Source organism: Sebastes fasciatus, chromosome 19 (genome assembly GCF_043250625.1).
Source record: "Sebastes fasciatus isolate fSebFas1 chromosome 19, fSebFas1.pri, whole genome shotgun sequence".
In the NCBI taxonomy this organism is placed as follows: domain Eukaryota; kingdom Metazoa; phylum Chordata; class Actinopteri; order Perciformes; family Sebastidae; genus Sebastes; species Sebastes fasciatus.
Window position 1 is genome coordinate 25,919,753 of NC_133813.1, and position 21,454 is coordinate 25,941,206.

Below are 21,454 nucleotides of genomic sequence, written 5' to 3' on the forward strand. Positions count from 1 at the left end.
CAGCATACTTTTTAATGGTGCATTTTTGCCAAAAATGTAAACAAATATAGGCTAAATTGTACATGTACAGTGTTATGAGGTTAGATGATCTGTTTTAGAAGTTTATAATTTATTCTAAGAGTATGCTTTGGTGTTTGTAGTGAATTGAACAGTATAGTAACACTATAACCTAATGTGACTGTCTTCTGCTCCTTTAGGTCAGGGTGAGCTCAGACCAGGAGCGCTTCCTAATTGTCCCTTTTGGGCTCCTGTTCAGTGAAGTCACCGCCTCCAGTCTGGTGAGAATCTGAGCTGATCTCTAACAGAACTGCATGTCTTTTCTTACGTTTTCTTTCCATTTATCTCTCAAGTGGTTTCGATGAAGATTAATTAAGTTTACTTCACATGTGATTAAAATATGTTGAAACAAGTGAGATTCATAGCTAAAGTAACACCTTGTCGTCTGCCCCTGCTCTCCAGGTGAAGATAAACCTTCAAGGTGAGATAGTCGACCGGGGAAGCACCAATCTCGGGGTCAACCAGGCCGGCTTCACTCTCCACTCTGCTATCTTCGCTTCGCGGCCCGACGTCAAGTGTATCGTGCATATACACACATCCGCGGGTGCTGCGGTAAGGGGCAGTTTATACAAAGTAATCACACCCAACATGAACACAGACACGGACACATTATAAGTCTTATGTCATATGTTTGTTTGGTTGCAGGTGTCAGCCATGAAATGCGGCCTATTGCCCATCTCACCTGAGGCGCTGTCCTTGGGCGAGCTGTCCTATCATGACTACCACGGCATACTGGTGGATGATGAAGAAAGTCTTACCATACAGAGGAACCTTGGGCCTACCAACAAGGTAACAGCAGACTGTGTGTCTGTATGTATGTGAACGCTACTGTGGAAATATCAATTTAAAATGTAAAAGTGGTTGCTAAATTATTATTTTGTAACTTCTGAAACACATAGAAGAAATGCCAACTTTGTATTTATTTTTCCTCTCTCCCAGGTGCTCATCCTGAGGAACCACGGCTTGGTGTCTGTAGGCGAAACAGTGGAGGAAGCCTTCTATTACATGCACAATCTGGTCACTGCCTGTGAGATCCAGGTAGGATGCACACTGAGCGCCGCAAAGAACACTCACACTCTGAAATATCACTTTATTTATGTCTTAAGTATTATCACTTTGCAATCATTGTGGTATGATGTATAGAACCATTTGTTTGTCTGCATTTTTCATAACAAATGTCTTTGTCCCTTGTCTCTCTTATACATGTCCATCTTTCTTCATGTCGACGTCCATATGTGTGTCTCTGTGTGTCCACATTTTATTTTCCTTCTGTATTCCGGATCCGTCTGGCGGTATCCCTTCCCAATTTTCTTTCAGGTGAGAACGCTGGCCGGCGCTGGAGGGCCAGATAATCTGGTGCTGCTGGATCCGGCCAAATACAAGTCGCGCCCGCGGGTCCCGGAGCCAGCCGGCGACGGGCCCTCCGCACACCCTAATTGGAAAGTCGGGGAGCAGGAGTTTGAGGCTCTCATGAGAATGCTCGACAACTTGGTACATACAAAGAAAAGAAACCCATAAACATAAACACTTTTCCGGGGGGGGAGTGGGAGTTCTTCATTCTTTGAACATTTTGGCCTACTCCACACGTACACGGGTATTTTTCTAAACTGCGTTTTTCCTCCATCATTCTCAAAAAACAAAAAATCCCGTCCATACAAGCACGGTTTCAAAAAAATCTCAGTCCAGACAAAAACACCATTGAAGCGCTGTCAAAGCCAGCGGGCAGGTTGGGCCACACACTCGGCGACGGGGTCTGTGTCGTGGGAGTGTTGCATCGGATAAGTAGCAGTGACCTCTGTGGCGCATTCTGACACCTCTGTTCCTCAATGTAGTGTACATTTATGTGTAAAGATGTGAAAAGTCATGTTGCATCATTAGTGACGCCTCACAAAGGAGATAACAGGGAACGATCTGATGTTACGATCTGATGTTACGATCTGAAAAAGTGTTTGTCGGTCTACACGTCAACACTGAAAACAGAGTTTCTGAAAATCTTCACCCTGGCCGGAGTTTTACAAAAGCTCTGTTTTCAGTGACGTAAAACGCCATTTGGGTGTGGACGAAAACCAAAAACACAGAGAAAAAGCTTTGTTTACGAAAATGCCCATGTACAGTACGTGTGGACAAGGCCTTAGAGGTGGTGGCTCTTTTTTTGTTTGTAATTTTGGACCTTTTAATTTCTGGAACCATGGCTACTGGATGAATTACTACCCACTTCTACACTCTATATGATCACTTTACATGCTTGAAACTTGTGTTGGAAGACTATTTAGGTTTTCCTCTACACCAGTGGTTCTCAACCAGGGTTCCAGGGACCCCCAGGGGTCCTTGAGGGAGTTCCAGGTGGTCCCCAGAAACTTTTTAATTTAGTGAGTAAGAATCAGTGGCTATTCTGATCATAGGTTTCACTTCCGCCACGGTTATCTCCTCAACTGTAGTAGACAACTATAGAATTCTGCTCTTAATCATAACGACCAACATCTTTTTCCATGGAGGTCCCTGAAGGGAAATAGTATCAAAATGTGTCTGACCTAATGTGTATCAATTTAGGGGTCCATGACATGAAAAAGGTTGAGAACCACTGCTCCTACACAGACTATTGAGGCCACAAATGACAATTACAAGATAATGGGTAAAACTGACTCGGTAATATCAGTTACACAGCAATCTATCTAACGTTTGCCAACATTAGCTAGCATTAAGTCAAATCCCAAGTCCTAAACTTCGAGTTTTCAAGTCCTAAACAAGTCACTCTTCACCAAACGTAATGCCATTTTAATAACAGAGTAACTGCCGCTCAGTAACAAAACATTACTTCTTCCTGGTTTTCTCCTGCAACTTGATTGGATGCTGTCGGATCGGTTCAAACAAAGTGGATCCTGGGAGTTGAAAGTGTAGGATAATCAAATGCAAGTCCCAGTAATATTCACCAAAAATAAAGAGTCCAGAGTTCAGCATAAAAACACCACTTTTCAGGGATTCAACAATAAACAACAAAAGATAGAAATTCAGTTTGTTTAGTTCAGTTGTTTCCCTCACGAGTGAATCCTCTTCCCAAACAAATCAATAAAAAGTAAATGAACCCAATATCTCCGACACCGTCGGCACACACTTTTTAAATAACATACTTTGGGCTTAGGGCAAGGTATTGAGTATCGTTAAAGTCCAAGTCGAGTTGCAAGTCTTTTTTTATTTTGTCAAGTCATCAAATTTGTAACTCAAGTCCAAGTCATGTGACTCGAGTCCACACCTCTGCCATAAGCTACGGGTCATACCAGACCAAGTAATGCTGTAGCAGTAAAACCCCTGAGTGTTGTTGAGTTTTGAGATGTTTTGTTTGAGAGAAGAAGAATGTGTTAATTCTTCTTTTAAAGATATAATCCTGTTTTAAACATCGATAGATAGTTTTGAGTATTAACCCTGTTCTTGTGTGTCTTCCTGTTTCCCAGGGCTACAGGACGGGCTACCCTTACCGCTGCCCGGCATTGCGAGACAAAGCTAAAAAGTACAGTGACGCGGAGATCGCTCCCTCCGCCCACAGCGGCTACTCGTACGGGGAGGACAGCGACTCAGGCGCTCGCTCCCCGCTGAAACAGAGCTTCCAGCGCGGCCAGCGCGACAAGACCCGCTGGGTCAATGCCGGCGGCCGGCCCGACGAGCCCTACGAGGACGGGCCCGACGGCGGCAGCCCCAAGTCGAAGCCTAAGGTGTGGACGAACATAACACACGATCACGTCAAACCCTTGCTGCAGTCTCTCTCGTCTGGTGTCTGCGTGCCAAGCTGTATAACCAACTGCTTGGTCTGTGCCTACCTTACTGTTCATAGTAAAGATTTTACAGCTACCTTGTTGGTGGAAATGGGCAGGTGGTCGGCATCCTGAGGTGCTGGGGACAGAGAGGAGTCAAATAATACAAAGCTGGATTATCGATTATCTATTATTGAGCTTTTTTATGTAACTGCTAGGCTAAAAATGGATCCTGCTTTTCACTTCTTCTAACTCGCACTTTAATTTCAGATGTTATTAACCACTCCTTTCTCACTCTGCTCTGTTAATTACTTCGTAGCATAGCTGTGAGTATTCGTTGAACCCTCTTTGCCTCCTTCTCCCTCCTGGTCTCCTAATACTCCATGATGCCGGGCCAGCTGCCCAAAGCATGCCCCACTGCATGTGTAGTAGTGAAATGCATTGTTGGTGTTGATGTTTTTCCCAGAGGAGCGAGCAGCAGGGGTGTGGCACCAGTCCTCAGGTGTGCAAGATGCGGTGACGTCGCTGCTAACTACACTTTTTACTCACCGCCTCGCAGTACACACAGTTAGCTTTTGTTCACCTTGTTGCTCAAGCATGATTCAGCGAAAAAAGATACAGTAAAGTACAGTGAGATTTTAGTCTATATCAAAGCGCATTTATTAGGGCTGTCAATCGATTCAAATATTTAATCCCGATTAATCGTATGATTGTCCATAGTTTATCACAATTAATCTCAAATTTTGTATCTCTGCAAACTGTATTTAACACTCTTATCAACATGGGAGTGGACAAATATGCTGCTTTATGCAAATGTATGTACATATTTATTATTGGAAATCAATTAACAACACAAAACAATGACAGATAATATGCTCAAATCCTAACATGGCAAACTCAAGCCCAACAGCCGTCAGTGTGCTGACTTGACTATGACTTGCCCCAAACTGCATGTGATTATCTTTAAGTGGGCATGTCTGTAAAGGGGAGACTCTTGGTTACCCATAGAACCCATTTACATTCACATATCTGGAGGTCAGAGGTCAAGGGACCCCTTTGAAAATGGCCATGACAGTTTTTCCTCGCCAAAATTTAGCGTAACTTTGAAGCATTGACATGGTCAGTGCCAGGGGATTCTTTAGGTTGTCTAGTTTCATATGATGCCAGTATCTTCACTCTAGCTTTAAAAAACGAACGAAAGATCGATTGCATTAATGCGTTAAAGAAATTAGCTGTGTTAAAACAAATTTGCACGTTATTATTGCGTTAACTTTGACAGCCCAAGTATTTATAAGATTTATTTTGCCAGCACAAATGAGAGAGGTGGCATGTCTCTAACTGAGAATCCTTTAATAAACCAGAATAATGTAGATACATTATAAGCATTTGATAAGAAAAAAAATAATTGATAAACAAAATTCTCTTTCCTCCAAAAGAGTTATGCAGCCTGCTTTTTTTCTAATTTCTCTTTTCCTAAAACACCTTGGACTTCTCCCGAGCTGTATCTGTTTCCTCTATCTGGTTTCAGTTTATTCTGAAACTGTTTTTTTTTAACACCTTGAGGCCTGCATGAGTGGATTTGTTTGGAAAAAAAAGCAGATAAAAAAAAGCCATGAAATTTGACCTGACTTTTGAATCAATTATCTCCTGTTGGGAAAGTAGGAATTGTTGTGTTGTGAGACTCTCTCTCAGTGAGTATATATCGCGTTTACATGTTCATCTCATAACTCAACCAACCCCGGCTACTTTCCATCCAGAAACCCTCCCTCATCTAGCCCCAGGTTGGTTTCGACAGCTAACCAGCCAGGCTTAAAGTAAATGCAGGAATGAAAGTCATGAGCTTACCGCCTTCCACCGCGAATCACATGCCTAGTTTGAAAAAAAAAAAAAAAGGTTAAACAAGATATTTTGCATGAAAGCTGAAGATTTGATTTGTCGCCCGCTGCTCATTCAGTTCAAGAGATGGGTACAGACTTTTTTTTTTCCTCCAATCATGCTGAGCATTACCAGGTTTATGAAAACATTGTGAGAAGTAGATGGGGTATTGTTTTCCACATTAAAAAGGATATAAAAAGGTTTCATCCTCTGCAGGAAAGATACACTTTTAGTCTGTAGCGTTGTGGGCGAGTTGTCCTCGGGTGTGTTTCTCTCTTATCTCTGTCGTCCTTGTTGTTGTGTATCAGCCTGGGAAATGACTTTGGTGATGCCAGCTCACCCCTCACTGCCACTCTCGCTTCGTAAGCCAGCCTCATCATCTGTCACCCGCTCCCACCCACCCACCCCTCACTTCTCCCTCACATCTCCCTCCCTCACCCCCTTTTTACATTTTGGGTTCTTATTCTGTGATGTTTTTCAGTTCATCTTCAGTGTGCTCCTTCTGATTGTTTTGGATAGTGATAGTATATCAATGATGATGACAAATACGATGACTGAGCATCACCGACGCTGATCACCTCCGAAGTAATCCTTCAAAAAGAGGCGTATAACCATTTGAAGGGTTTTAAAACAGTGTTTCCTCTCCTGTGTGGGCTCCCTAAAACCTGACACAAGCTTTACTTCTCAGCAACTTAAAAAAATCATGAACCGCAGCTCCTCATAGTATCGCTTCCTGCAACGTATTCTCATACAGCGGTTCGTATGATATCTTACAAAATGTTATTCCTCGTTTTCTGAACGTTTTCTGAACGTTTTCCCACGACTGTCCAGCAACATGTGTCAGTATCCACTCGTTACATGCATACAGTCTTTTCAAAATAAAGTCTTCACAGGAAACAACTTGGTTAGGTTTAGACAACAAAATGACTTAGTTAGGTTTAGGTAAAGATCGTGGTTTGGGTTAAAATAACTACAGAAGTGGCGTTACTTAAAGGTCCCATATTATGCTCCTTTTCAGGTTCATACTTGTATTTCATGTTTCTACTAGAACATGTTTACATGCGGTAATGTTAAAAAAACTTTATTTTCCTCGTACTGTCTGCCTAAATATACCTGTATTTACCCTCTGTCTGAAACGCTTCGTTTTAGTGAATTGCAACGGAATTGCGTTGCTAGGCAACAGTGTGTGTCCATGTTTACTTCCTGTCAGCTGATGTTATTTACATACACTGCAACAGGAAATAAACTGGGACACATTTAGAATGTTTACTTTTAAAACCATGTGATGATCTATATATTGTATATTTGTGACATCACAAATGGACAGAAGTCCTAGCGGCTTGTTTCAAACCACAATTTCTGAATACGGGCTGTGTGTATTTCTCCGTATATTGAGCGTTTTAATAGTTTAACAGTAATTATACAGCACTTAAACCTGCTTTATAATATAAAATACATGAAAATCTCACTTTTTACAATATGGGACCTTTAAGTATTAAGTTATTTATGTGACAAATAAATCAACGTTGACTTGTGGTTTCACACGGGATACGAACATCGGTCTCCTGGGCGAAAGTCTGGTGTGTTTTGACCCATCCATCAACCCCGACCTTCTCCCTAACGCTGTGTGTGTCGCTCTTTATACTTCCTGGATTACGAATTACAGTGCATTACTTTTCCTAGGTATAGCTGCAAACGGTGTTATGAGAACAGCCCGCTTCCAGCAGCCTTTTTGCGGGTTCATCTTGGAGTGCCTAGTGTTCTAGCATTCGCTCTTATGGATAAACATTAAAAAAAAGAATACCGCTTTTAGCTGTTTTGTTTGAAATGATATGCATAATCTATAAATCCTAAAACGGATGTCAATGATTTGTTTTTTAAAGCATTTCAGGAGGATGTATCAGCAGAAATGGAATATAATATTCCAAACTATGTTTTTATTAATGTATAATCACCTGAAACTAAGAATCGTTGTGTTCTCGTAGCTTAGAATGAGTCCTTCATATCTACGTAGGGAGCGGGGCCTCTTCACGGAGTCCGCCATGTTGCACCGCCATGTTTCTACAGTAGCCCAGAACGGACAAACCAAACACTGGCTCTAGAGAGAGTCTATCGCGTTTTTACGTAACCTGAAGGCCAACGTAGATCTCCAACACGCTTGTGAAACTGCGGTAACGTGAGCCGCCGAGTGCATCTTCCGTTGCTCCTAAAGTAGCGTTATTATGGTAAAGATGACCTCCGAGCGAGGCGAATGGCGTTACCACGGTTTTGCACTCGGCGGCTCACGTTACCGCAGTCTTGGAAAGGGAGGAGCGAGCGGAGGGGTACTCAGCTGGTTGCAATCTGCAACCACACCACTAGATGCCACCAAATCCTACACACTGTCCCTTTTAAATTAAACGCATACGCGTATAATCTCCATTTAGACTATTTAATCTCTGCTCCAGTCTGTGTTTGAGCCCCACTGCACCACATTATTACTGGATAGAGAGGTAGATAGATTGACTTTATTGATCCCCAAAGGGAAATTGTGCTGTTACAGCAGCAACGTACATAGATCACAAGAATCGTGCATCACTCACACAAGAGACTTGAGGTAGGTATGAAAAACGTATTTAGATATAATCCAGTGTTTTGGGTTGATAAGTAAGCATCCGAGAGGTAACGTAGGTGATGTAGAACAGTCCCCGACTAAATTTCTAAATGGATCTCATCATCATTGGTTCACTTTTTACATTCAAGCCTTTTTACAGCCATCCAACTTTGTCCATTTCAGTTCAGCATGGTTCCTGTATTGTGAAGCCTGCATTATGTTTTGTCTAAATCTATTTTTGTGCCTCTTTCAGTATATCGGGTATTGGTTGTTTTTTCTAACACTTTATGTGGTATTTACAGTGGACGAAGGAAGAAGGACTCCGCCAGGCTGCCGTAGCCAATCAGTTCATCCCGATGAACACCAACCCAAAAGATGTCCTGGAAATGAGGAATAAGGTATCACGTGTTTCTCTTCTTTACTTTTGTGAAACAAAAGACCATCTGAGGCTCCTGATACAGCGTATGTTTATTATTCTTATGTGACTAATTCAGGGGTCAGCAACCTTTACTATCAAAAGACCCATTTTAGGCAAAGAAAAAAAAAATCTGTCTGGAGCAGCAAAACATTTGAGCATTGTGATGAAGGTAACACAGTTTATAGTCTAAGTATATAGTATATAAGTCTAATGCAGTGAGGGCCAAAGAGCAAATGTACTACGGGGTATTAGGGCTACATTGAGGGAAAAAATTCAGAGATTTCCAGAATAAAGTCATAATTTTACGAGAAAAAAGAGGAGCTAAAGAGCCGCATGTGGCTCTGGAGCCACAAGTTGCTGACCCCTGGATTAATTCAAATGTTGTTGTCCGTAGATCCGTGAGCAGAACCTGCAGGACATAAAGACAGCGGGGCCCCAGTCTCAGGTCCTTTGTGCCGGCTCCGGGGGGGAGCGCACCTTCAACCAGGTCAGTCTGAGAACTCTGCACATTAAAACCCTCGCTGCTACAGCCATCCTGACCTGGAGATGAATAGGAGTCTCTTACTGATGAAATACTTTAGTTTGGTCTCCTCTATTCAGTTTAAATGCATTTAAAATGTATTTTTAAAAAAAAAATCTCCTGATATATTCTGTCCAGGTCTGGAGTCTCCCCCTTAAACCAAAACCCCGCAAAGTGTGAATATTGTGCTTGAAGTTGTCCTTTAAGCTTTAATGAAAGAAAATGTTCATTGTAATCTGATCTGACATCAGTTTCTGAAGGGAGTAACTTCACCGTTGATAACAGCGAGCACTGAAACATGTCCTCCATGTTGTGTCCCAGAGCACGGAGTGACTTTTGTAACTGTCCCATTATTCTTTGACCACAGAGATTGTCAATCTGGCAGGTGAGTAAGTGTTTGGGAGAGGTAACCTCACTCTGCTCTCCAAACCTGCCAGCTCAGGTCGTGTCCATATTCATACATAGTTTTCTTTTTTTCTCCTTCATTTCTTTTTTGGTTTTGTTTTATTTTGCCTTTTCAGGCGGTTACCTGTCTCAGCACATGCAGACTGGTCAACTTGCAGTTACTAACATGTTTAACAAGCTCCTTCATCGGATCAGATCATTACAGTCTAATATACTTTTATTTCTGTGCATGCCTGCGGCGCTGGAATATGTTTCTAAGTGGGGGGGGCATTCAGTTTTGGATGACATAATACAGCGTTTCCCACAGGATTCAGTGAGACTATGAGGGGCGGGGGACCTTGGACCCTTTGTACATTTTAAAGGTCCAATATTGTAAAAAGGGAGATTTTCATGTCTTTTATATTATAAAGCAGGTTTAAGTGATATATAAATACTGTTAAACTATCAAAAGAAGAGAAGTGGAAAAATATTTCTGGATCATTATGAAACTGTAGTGGGCTGGATGTCAGAACACTTAGATTTCATTTGAATTAGGCTACACAATGGTTGATTATGATAGGATGATGGTCCAACATGTTAGACGCCATCAAGACATTATCGCCGACATTCTACCTGGCAGGCGTTACCGTTTTTTTTTACCATAACACGGGAAAGTGGGGGGACAAAAAGTCTTGTAATCCGGCACCTATGTTGCATGCACTCTTTATCCTCTTTTGAGAATTAATAATTAAAAATTGCTTAAAATTTGACGTATGAGTTTGCATGGTTTGTCCTCCCTTGGGCAGATATTAGCTCAATTCTATGACTTCCTGGACATTTAAAGGAACTGTGTGTAACATTTCGGGGGATCTATTGGCAGAAATAGAATATAATATTAATAAGTAGGTTTTCTTTAGTGTATAATCACCAAAAAAATAAGAATAATTGTGTTTTAGTTACCCTAGAATGAGCCGTTAATATCTACAGTAGCCCAGAATGGACAAACCAAACACTAGCTCTGGAGAGGGCCTTTCGCATTTTCGCGTTTGCCACCGTAGTTCTCCGACACGCTTGACACACGGCAGAAGTTTCAGTTGGTTGCATTCTGAAACCTCACCGCTAGATACCGCTAGATGCCGCCAGATCCTACACACTGCATCTTTAACCCAAACACCATGAGGGGTAGGACAAATTAAAACAGAGCTGCTAATCATTTTTAAAGGGCGTTAAACAGGTTTTAGGGGCTACCTAAAACGTCACCCAGCATGTTAAAGGCGCCCTTGATGTGGATCATTTGTCTTTACAATGCATGAGCTCAGATATTTGCTCCATCGCTGCTCTGCTTCTCACAGCCCCAGAACCACCGCTCTTTGCATGCATTTCCAATGCTTGGGTATGTCTGTATGGTATGTGTGTATGCAGAGGTGGAAAGTGACTAATAAGACAAATAGAAAATGTATTATTAACCCTACTTATACCAAGATTTCACACAGCTTTTTAACTACTTAAAGATGAGCTTGCAGTTGTGTATTTTATTTTAAAATCACTTTTCTGCCTCTTTTCTGAGAGGTATTGTCTCCAAACTTTATAAGTGTGTATTCTTATTCTGGTCATGGCCAGGTCGACATTTCACAGTGACCATAAATATGTCACTCAAAGTAGTACCGTCACGTGTGCTTGAGGATTACTTGCATAATAGTATTTATAGTTGAGTGAGATATATCGTCCTTCCACCTTTGTTTGTTTGTTTGTTTGTTTGTTTGTTTGTGTGTGTGTGTGGGTGGATGGGTGGGTGGGTGGGTGAAAGGTGGTATGTTCCTGCACACATTCCTGCCTGCCTGACAGACTGCTGATTTGAATGTGCTGGTGTTTAAGAGCTGGGTTGTGCCCCCCCTCCTCACTGGGTTTACTATTGCAGGACGCCCCTCTGTCTGACTGTACAGACACTATTGATGGCCTCGATGTGTCCGAGGGGTCCTATAGTCCTGCTAAATCAATTAGAAAGGTACAAATACTATTCACCTGTACTCCACATCACCCTCCAGTCATTCCTATTAGCCTGCAGATAGCCACCTGATAGATGAAGTGAATAATGGTGCTAGAATGAGGCCGTTTTCTCTCGTTCTGTTTGTGAGGTCACGAGACCTTGTCTTTTCTGCATGATTATGCATTCTAGAGCCGAGAACTTTGGATAAAGTTAATGTTTTTTTCGTGCCAGCTAGGGTCCTTGAGGTAAAAGATCGATGTGTATCTTGAGTCCGTCTGCAGGAGAGATTTTCTTGTTGTTGGAAGTTGAAGTGGGCGCTAAAGAGGGCAGCTATTAGATCCACTGATGGTGGGGTTTGCTGCATGAATGGTACAGAATTTAAAAAAAAAAAATGCTTAAAAGAGTAAATGAAGTTAAAGCTAATATGTTTTTGGGTTAACCTTTTCCACCCCCCCCCCCCCCCCCCCCTCTTTTTCATAGTCCCATTTTTGTCTTTTTTAGGGGGGTACAGGGGGTCCTTAGGGGGAGACAGCAGGTCAGCAGTAGATGTCACATATAATTGGTGCAGCTCAGCACTGTGTGACAAGTTGTTCTAGTCATAAATCAGAAATTAACAAAATAATTAATGACTTAATTGAAATATATGTTTAAAGTGTATGAGGGTTTAGAATATTATGATAGAAGTATATGATGGTCATTCCCAGCAATTATTGGGTTGATACCATTTGTTACACAGATTTGGTGCTAAATTTTAAAAAAAATGTCCACTCGAGAATTGATAAAAATGATCAATAATCCCTCCAAAATACCACATTAAGACACCAAGACCTTGAGGATCACCATAGAAAAAGCCATGCTGTGATTTGGTTTCAAAAACTTTTGACATTTTGGAGATTTCTGCAAGAATTGCACTTTTTGGTGATTGGATGGCGAGGGCTTCTGTTGTGTAAACTGCTCAGAAACCCCCTTATTGTCAATATAGCTAGGAAATCCATCTATCCTCTGAATGCTCTAGGTCTCTAGTTTGTGGTCGTGAAGTTTCATGTCAGAGCTCAAGGATCCCTTTCGAAAATGGCCATGCCAGTTTTTCCAAAATGTAGCGTAACTTTAACGTTTTAGCATGACATGGTTGGTACCAATGGATTCATTAGGATTTCTAGTTTTATATGATACCAGTAACTTCACTCTAGCTCTGAACCTGCTACAGCCTCTGAAAAAAATAAAGTCGGCGCCAGCGCCCTCAAGGAGTGGAAGAGGTTAAAGAACACAGCTATTGCTGATAGTTACTGCGATCTTTCTTTTTCTTTTTTTTTTTTTTTTTGCTTCATCTTGACTATTTCCTGTGTGCCTCAGTTGGCTTGAACTCTTTCTCAAATAGCTGTGTTTATTGTATAAAATGAACATGAAACATGAATAATCCTGCTCTTTGGTAACATAATAAGAAGTAACCTGTTATTTTTCATCATAACGTGTGCTTCCTGAGTTTCTAAAGGGTCTGTTAGCTCTAACTTGTGCTCTGAAGACACATTTATTCATCTACGGCAGATATACTTCTGCTCATGCTGCATTATAGTTCTGTGTGTAAACTCCCTCTTATCTGATAATCCAGTTCAAGAGAGATTTTCTGCAAATCATTTGATACTGCAGCCAGTTTTCAATCTGTTAAATCCTTCCATGTGTAACCTGCAGTGACTCATCATCTCTCCCTGCCTTCCCTTCTGTGTGTCCTGTAGGGGGAGCTAGTGACCGCATCCAAGGCCATCATTGAGAAGGAATACCAGCCCAGGGTCATCATCAGCAAGCAGGGTCCCAACCCCTTCAACAAACTCACCGACCAGGAGCTGGACGAGTACCGCAAGGAGGTGGAGCAGAACCAGAAGGGACCTGAAGGTAACGGCTGATAAATAAATCTCAGTAGAATGTGAAAGAAACCAAACATACTGAATCCTTAGTTGTCTTGGTAAAATTGCATAGCATGGACAAAAGGGAATTGTGTTGTGTAACTCACAGCTCCCTCCTCCTGTAATCACTCTTCCTCGACCTCCCTCAAGAAAAGTCATTTAGATCAGTCTTCACAGCAAGTATAGATACAGGCAAGAATTAGGTAGAGATCACCTGAGCTGTTACATGTTGATGTTGTACTATATGTTTTCTGTTCAAGGTATTTGCAGCTAATGAACATGCTCATAATAAAATTAGAAGATTTTTTTAAAGGATACTTGTAATAAAAGAATATTTACCTTCCTGCAGGATCATGCAAAAACCCAGTGAACTTCAGATTGGTGTTGTAATCTCGCACACACACACACACACACACACACACTGTACACATGACTTCACAGTGCAGGGACGAGGCGGTAGTAGGGAGGGATCAGCCTGTCCTGAGCCCGAACCGCTACCGAGGGGTCAAGCCTCCGCCTCCACACCTCTGCAGTCTGCGAATGACTCGCCCAGCTTACAGATAGCCCCGCCTACAACCGCCACGCCCGTCACGCCAGCCTCCGGGCAGGGCTCCCCATCACTCTTCCTCTCCGGCGGGGCTGAGCCGGCCGGTCGGGGCCGCGCAGACTCCACAGATGACGTTTTTTCCACGACGGGAGAGGTTGTTTCAGCTCCAGATTCCCCACACAAGGAGTTCCACTGCGCCGTGCTGCGAGCCCTCAGCAAAGAGCCGTCGGTGGTAGAGGCGGCTGAGGCGGATCAGGCTCCAGGTAGATGAAGCGGAGTCACGCCTAAAAAAATCCGGCCTCCCGCTAAACCCTCCTCACCCTGCTCAGCCCTGGTCCGCTGCACTGGGAGTGTGGGAACCCCCTGCCTGCTGTGTCCTCTCCTGTTTCTGGGGGTTTGGAGTCTGCTGCCGCTGTTTTTTACCACGCGCAAGCATTCTCCCTACCCACAGTTCAATCTTCGAAGCCTTTGCTTGATTATCCCCCCCTCCTCCCTCATCCCCCCCTCCCTGCTCTCTGATGTTTTGTCCAAAGGCATCAGAGTTCAGGCAGATCAGATCCCTTTCTGCAGTTTGATTGGACGAGGAGCTGAGTAGAGAGGATGTGAAGAAGCTAATTTTTTCAGATTTAAAGCCGCCCCCTCTCTTTGAGGGCGCTCTGTCTAAAAGTGCTTTTGCAGTGGTGTGTTCTTGTGCTAATCTTTTTTGGAGGAAGCTGTGCTCAGTCATCCAATCAGAGCATCCCATGTGTGGGACATGAATAATGGTGTCCTCCCTCTCTTCCTGCTAACCTGTCCTGGATATATCTCTGTTGGTGTCCACTCTCCCTCCTGTGCTTGTGACTGATTTCCAATAAAACTAATGTTAGTTCTGTTAATATGTTCAGGTTGATTTTTACTGGGATTTGTTTGAAAGTAGTGTTCTCCTGATTAAGGCTTCCTTCCTGATTTGTTTCTGTACTGTCTTCCCTTTAATTAGTGTTTTGTTGTGTTGACGCCATACGATTCTTTGAGGGTTCAATCAAAATTGTAGCGTATAAATAATTGAATTGCTCATTTATTTAGTGATATATTCCTTTAACAGTCTCTGTTTCATTTCTGCTGGTTTTCATTTAGACGTGGAGCAGCTAGCAGAGCCTGAGGAGGAAGAGCCCCAGATCCAGAAACCCACCACCACGCCACCCAGCACCCCGGTCCGAGCAGAGGAAGGTAGGTCGGCCCGACATACTTGACACACTGGTGCGGCCCGGTTCTGCCTGGTTCGGCATGGGCTTCGCTCTCTCGCCCTCTGGCTGGGTTTTTGGTGGCTTTTCTAGGGTTCTACGGAGGGAACGCGTAGGCTCTGCCGTCTGCCTGTGCGTTCATGTTGTGGTCTTTAATAATACTACTACAGGTGCTGTGCTGTGCTTCCTGTAATAACAGGCCAAGAGGTTTGGATTCTTTAATCAGGTCGACGCTATGAGAGATGGAAACTTACAGGCTTTAATTCACAGTCTCCAGAGGTAATGTCAGGAAATAGTTTGGAAAGGACATTGGGGCCTCATGCAAGAACATTATTCTTATACTGCAAACGCTCTTAACTTCAGATGTAAATGACCTGCGTAAACACTATGACCGCCGCCTGTGCGTAATCGAGCGTGCGTTCATGAGAATTGTAAATTAGTATAATTAATCCCCTTAAGATACTACTTAAGGCTATGTTTTGGATAACAGCAGACTAATTGCTCACGACTCCTACGACAGGTCTGGATCACACTTAAATTGTGTTCGTACTAGGGCTGTCAAAGTTAACGCGATAATAACGCAACTTTTAAGGTTGTAGCGGACTCAGTTTTAGTTCGGTACCAGCCATGCCATGTCATACTAGCTTGTTGGGAAGGAGGCTAAATTACGCTCCAAACTTACGCTACATTTTGGCAAAGAAAAACTGGCATGGCTATTTTCAAAGGGGTCCCTTGACCTCTGACCTCCAGATAAGTGAATGTAAATGGGTTCTATGGGTACCCACGAGTCTCCCCTTTACAGACATGCCCACTTTATGATAATCACATGCAGTTTGGGGGCAAGTCATAGTCAAGTCAACACACTGACAGCTGTTGTTGCAGTTTGCCATGTTATGATTTGAGCATATTGTTTTATGCTAAATGCAGTACCTGTGAGGGTTTCTGGACAATATCTGTCATTGATTTGTGTTGTTAATTGATTTACAATAATACAAATATACATACATTTGCATAAAGCAGCATATTAGAGTATTAAATACTTGACAAACCCCTCCCTTTAAGATACATTTTGAACAGCTAAAACAATGTGTGATTAATTTGCGATTAATCGCGATTAAATATTTTAATACCTAGTTCATACCAAAGAGAAAATTCAAAATGCGAGAAAATTGGTGAACGAATCTGTTCGGACGACTGGTTCTTGCATGATGCCCAAAGAGTGACACTGAATAGAAGAGATATGATATATTTGAAAAGAATGAGCATTTATTGATGGACCCCAGAGCAGACATCTCTACACGTCTATTTTTATATTTATTTTTCTCCCTCTTGGTCTTTATTACTATTGGATTACACCTCTGTGAACAGTATCATGCATGATGATACCAGAACTGGCTCTTAAAAAAATTAAATAAGTTAAAGTTATAATCTTTATTTAAGCAATAATTGGCATTATTCCAGTCATACATTACAAGTTTTCTGCATGAGGGAAGAAGGGGGATGAGTGGTTTTGATCGCAGGTGTAATCTAATACCTTGAAATGTTGTTATATAACATATGTCTCTATGTACAGTATCTCCTTTACCCCCTTCACTTCCATTCTCCATCTTTTTGGGGTCTACTAAGAATGGTTCCCGACCATTCTTTTTAAGATTTTCTTCTGGTGTTTTTCTCTTTTTTTTTTTTTTTTTTTTTCTCACATTTTGATTAATTTTTTGATTTAACACTGTGCCTGTGGTTTGACCTGCATAGACATTTGTTTCTACTTGTGCTTTTTCCTTCTTTGTGGCTGCGATTACAATCAGGAGATGGAAATGCAAAAGAGTACCTGTTGCCATAGTAAGTACGTACTGTTCACCACCCTCCTAATTACCCTCACCCTCCATACCTTGTGTTTGATCATCACCCTTGTTTTTCCGTTGCATGGCTTCACTAGTAGAGCTGTTCTGTGGTCTGAACTAACCCCTTTTTTATCCGGGGTTTGAGACTGTTCAGTCGGTTTTAACTCGGTTCTCTGAACTCCTCTGAATCTCTTTCTTGTGGGTTGATGGGGGTTATTTCAGAGCTCCTCCCTTTTGTCACGAAAAAAGTGGGAAAAAAATAAATGACCATGGCAAGAAATAACAAGTTATCTTGATACATTTTCCTTACAATCCAATGAGCAATATGCTTTAAAGTCCCATTAACCAGAATGATAAAACAAAAGTGGAGGATGTTCCTGGAGTAAACCTCACAGCTCACCAAACCTTTCACGTTAGATAACCTCTCTTTTCCTCCTGCCAACGATTCACTGTCAAATTAACCAACCCTCTCTTGCACATTAAGCACTTTTATCAATGTTATATTGCACTTTTGTTTCATGGAAGACATCAGGTAATGTTTTCAACATGTTTGTTTGTCTTTTACAGACGAGTCCTTTACCAGGTACATCGGTGTTTTCTTTGGGGTGTGGCTTTCCAACCAAACATGCTGCTGTCGGCTTCGCTTGAGACTCTCTGTTGGTTTAGTGTGAAAGATGGTCGAGGTCCAATGCTTTTTGGCTGTGTGGTGTTGTTGAGTCTCCATTTTTATCTGTCTGTGAGTTGGGCCCTATCTCTGTTCTGACACGAGAGATGTGAAATGCAGGCTGGTGTGTAGTAGTGTTTTCTCAGGTCTTGACGACGGGGGTTTTTCTCTGTAGCATGTGAGCAACATTAAAACTGAACTAAGCTGCAGTTGTTTTGCAACTGACTGCACTGTGTGAGCTTGTAGCTGAGCTAAAAGCTGTGGTTTGGATTCCGTTTGGCTTCACTGATCCCTGGAAAGGTCCGACTGAAGTAGCAGAGCTTCTGGATCCAGAACCAGCTCTTGTTGGGTCAGTGTATCTTTTGGTCATTCGATTTTCCTTTCACAAACGGATGTTAAAAAACAAACATTTGTGGTTATTTGATTTTCGTTTTAAAATAAAAAAATTTAAATTGAAATATGATGCCTTTTTTCTTTCTCAGGGTCAAAAAGGGATGAACTAAACTTTAAAAACAGGTTCATTTTAATTTTCTATTTCTAAAAAATCAAAAAAAAATCTCTACAAGACAGAAACAAAATATGCCTGTTTTTTTACATAGTCTGCGACCGGAAGTTGCCATTTAAAAAGTAAGAGCGCGTATGAGAACGGTGCTGTGTATAGGAAAAAAAGTACAGTGCTGCTGTGTAACTAAAGGTGATGGACATGGATCAGTATGTAGTTTTTTTTTTAAACAATAAAAGAGTGTGTCTCAGGGAAAAAATTTTATGGTACTACACTGTTTATTACTGAAGTTATTGAATATTTTTCCCATTAAAAATTCACCAAAATTATGCAAAAGTATATTTGTCCAAAGCATTGATGTGTGAAGTAATTTTGGTGGTACTACACTGTATAACGAAGTTATTGAATATTTTTATAGCATCTCTTTTCGACGATGCACTTTGTAGACGGCCCCTGACCACTCGTCTCACAGCCGGCTGCACATAGAGACCAACGTTATGTGTCCAGCCTGGAGGACGCCGAATATGAAAAATCGGGCATTTTTTCGTTTCTGTCTTCTAGTGATTTTATTTTTTGTTTTAAGAAATAGAAAATGAAAATCAACCCGTTTTTTAAGTTTAGTTCATCCCTTTTTGACCCTGAGAAAGAAAAACGCCTTGTATTTCATTTTTTGTTTTTTAATACCTGTTTGTGAAAGGAAAATCCAATGACCAAAAAATGCACTGACCTTGTTGCTTCTTGACTCTTTTTGCTGGGAGTATTTTTAAAGGATTTAAAAAAAAAAAAGCACTTACATCCAGATGATAATACTGGTCGCTGGATAGGAAAGCATGTAAAAATGAAGTCCACATACTAGATCACTGGTTCCCAACCTGGGGGGACCCGAACCCCACTAGGTGTCGCCAAAGCTTTACATGGGGTCGCAAGACCTTCATTTCTGTGAAGAAAACTAAATGAAATTATTTTTTAGTTTTTTTAAATTTGGATCTTTATTTAAAATATAAACAGGATAAGGGCACGGTGACCTGAACACAAGTTATATTCCCAGAACCAGCCTCGTCCTGCGTTAGAAAAGTACGCAGTGTTTCTACTAGAACATGTTTACATGCTGTAATGTTCAAAAACACCCTTTATTTTTCTCGTACTGGCTGCCTGAATATACCTGTATTTACCCTCTATCTGAAACGCTCCGTTTTAATGCATTTCAACGGAATTGCAATGGAATTGCATTTCTAGGCAATAGTTTGGCTTCATGTTTACTTCCTGTTAGCTGATGTCATTTACATACACTGCAACAGGAAATAAACTGGGACACATTTAGAACGTTCATGTTTAAACCGTGTAATGGTCTAAATATTGTATATTTGTGACAACACAAATGGACAGAAATCCTAACGGCTTGTTTCAAACGCACAATTTCTGAATACGGGCTGTGTGTATTTCTCCGTATATTGAGTGTTTTGATAGTTTAACAGTATTTATATAGCAATTAAACCTGCTTTATAATATAAAGACCTGAAAATCTCACTTTTTACAATATGGGTCCTTTAAGTCACGATACGATCTTATTGCGATTTTAAACATTTTGCGATATGCTGAGTACTGCAATAAGACATATAGCAATTTATTACCTTTTTTCCTCTGCAAATTATGCAGTTTGTCAACATCTGTTTTATCTAAAAAGATACAGATTTCAGAAGATAGTTTTCCTTCACATATCTTGAGGTCAGAGGTCAAAGGACCCCTTTGTAAATGGCCATGCCAGTTTTTCCTCGCCAAAATCGAGCATAAGTTTGGAACGTTATTTTAGCCTCCTTCGTGACAATACTAGTATCTTCACTCTAGCTTTAAGACTGAGCCCGCTACAACCTCTAAGAGACAGAACAGTAACTGTCGGATTGTTAAGAGGTTAATAGTTTATATAACTAGAAGTGAACTCGGAGAGCGCAGACCTCCGCCAAGGCAAGTTTCATGTATGTCGCGCCATGAATGCGTCAATGTCTTAAAGCCTGTGGTGTTAATGCACAGGCTGAACGGAGTTATGAAAAAAAATTCCCGAAGCCGGATCATGATCCGGATCGCCACCAAAATCTAATGGATTGTTCATTGTGCCACACACAATGTCATTCAAATCCATCGCAGACTTTTGGAGTAATCCTACTAACAGACAAACCAACAAACAAACAAACAAACAAACCAATGCCGGTGAAAACATAACCTCCTTCCTAGGCCTTATGCCTTGGCGGAGGTAATAACGGATCAATACTTGATGTCCGTGTATCGATACAGTATTGCCACGCAAAAATATCACGATACTTTCTGTATCGATTTATTTTCCCACCCCTAAACGCTATCAACATTAACCATGTGAATCGTCTTCCTGACGTTTTAATGTTTCAAGTTGTAAAAACAGTCTTAAATATGAATTTTGCAAAAAAAAAATATGCATTTTGCTAAAGCTAACAAGCCCCAGGTATTGCAGGGCTGTTAGCCCTAGTATGATAAGGAAAATGTAATTTCGTTCTAACATTTTCAGATGCTTACTATAACATACTCGGACAAACACAAAGGCTAGATTTATGTTTTATTGTTATATTATTTTAAAAATTAAAATATTTAAAAAACTAAATCAGCATTAGCAAGTTGATGTATCATTTCAAAAATAATTTACAGATGAATTCATTGTGATGTGTGAAAACCAGACACATACAGATCTTCTAGCATTCATTATTAAGACTAGAGGGAACAGCTCAGGTAGTTTTATACTCCCAGCATCTGGATTAAAAGACTCATTTTAATTTTCATTAATTCTCTTATTTGTCCTTGAGAGCTGCGCCAGTTTTGAATTAATTTAACTCCCCTGACTTAGGAAACCTCGCTTGTGTGGTTATTAAAATCTTTGAAAAACATTGCAATAGTTTCTTTCTGTGTTGTAGACTTTGATTTGTGTTTGTTTGTACACACAGGGTGCAAATGAGCCAGGGAACGGCACTCATTAAGATTTCCCTGTTGAAATGAAGGTAAAACAAAAACGCTGTGTTCCGGCTTGGGCCTGTCAAAATAAGGAACATAAAAGGAGTCGGAGAGAAAGATGAAATCCTGATTTAATGAGAGCAAAGACTTATTTTTAGTTAAAGGTTAGAAGTAAAGCTAGTGAGAGATGCTGATCTGTTATGTAAGAGAGGAACGGTGCATCTGG

At 41.3% G+C, this 21,454-nt stretch overlaps 1 protein-coding gene across 27 annotated transcripts in view; it reads left to right on the forward strand.

Annotated features, from left to right (window-relative positions):
* add1 (adducin 1 (alpha)) overlaps positions 1-21,454 on the forward strand; it is a 46,109-nt gene that overhangs the window by 19,889 nt on the left and 4,766 nt on the right. Inside the window, exons 5-18 of one of the 27 annotated variants that reach the window (XM_074617274.1) lie at positions 198-278; positions 460-609; positions 703-846; positions 997-1,095; positions 1,375-1,548; positions 3,507-3,857; positions 8,574-8,669; positions 9,084-9,176; positions 9,577-9,594; positions 11,512-11,598; positions 13,314-13,470; positions 13,923-14,291; positions 15,142-15,234; positions 17,054-17,091. In XM_074617274.1, the coding sequence (XP_074473375.1) occupies positions 198-278; positions 460-609; positions 703-846; positions 997-1,095; positions 1,375-1,548; positions 3,507-3,857; positions 8,574-8,669; positions 9,084-9,176; positions 9,577-9,594; positions 11,512-11,598; positions 13,314-13,470; positions 13,923-14,291; positions 15,142-15,234; positions 17,054-17,088 (1,947 nt within the window). In that variant the 3' untranslated portion in view covers positions 17,089-17,091. The remainder of the gene's footprint in view (positions 1-197; positions 279-459; positions 610-702; positions 847-996; positions 1,096-1,374; positions 1,549-3,506; positions 3,858-8,573; positions 8,670-9,083; positions 9,177-9,576; positions 9,595-11,511; positions 11,599-13,313; positions 13,471-13,922; positions 14,292-15,141; positions 15,235-17,053; positions 17,092-21,454) is intronic. The other 26 variants (XM_074617273.1, XM_074617276.1, XM_074617275.1 and 23 more) reach the window with 26 other exon arrangements.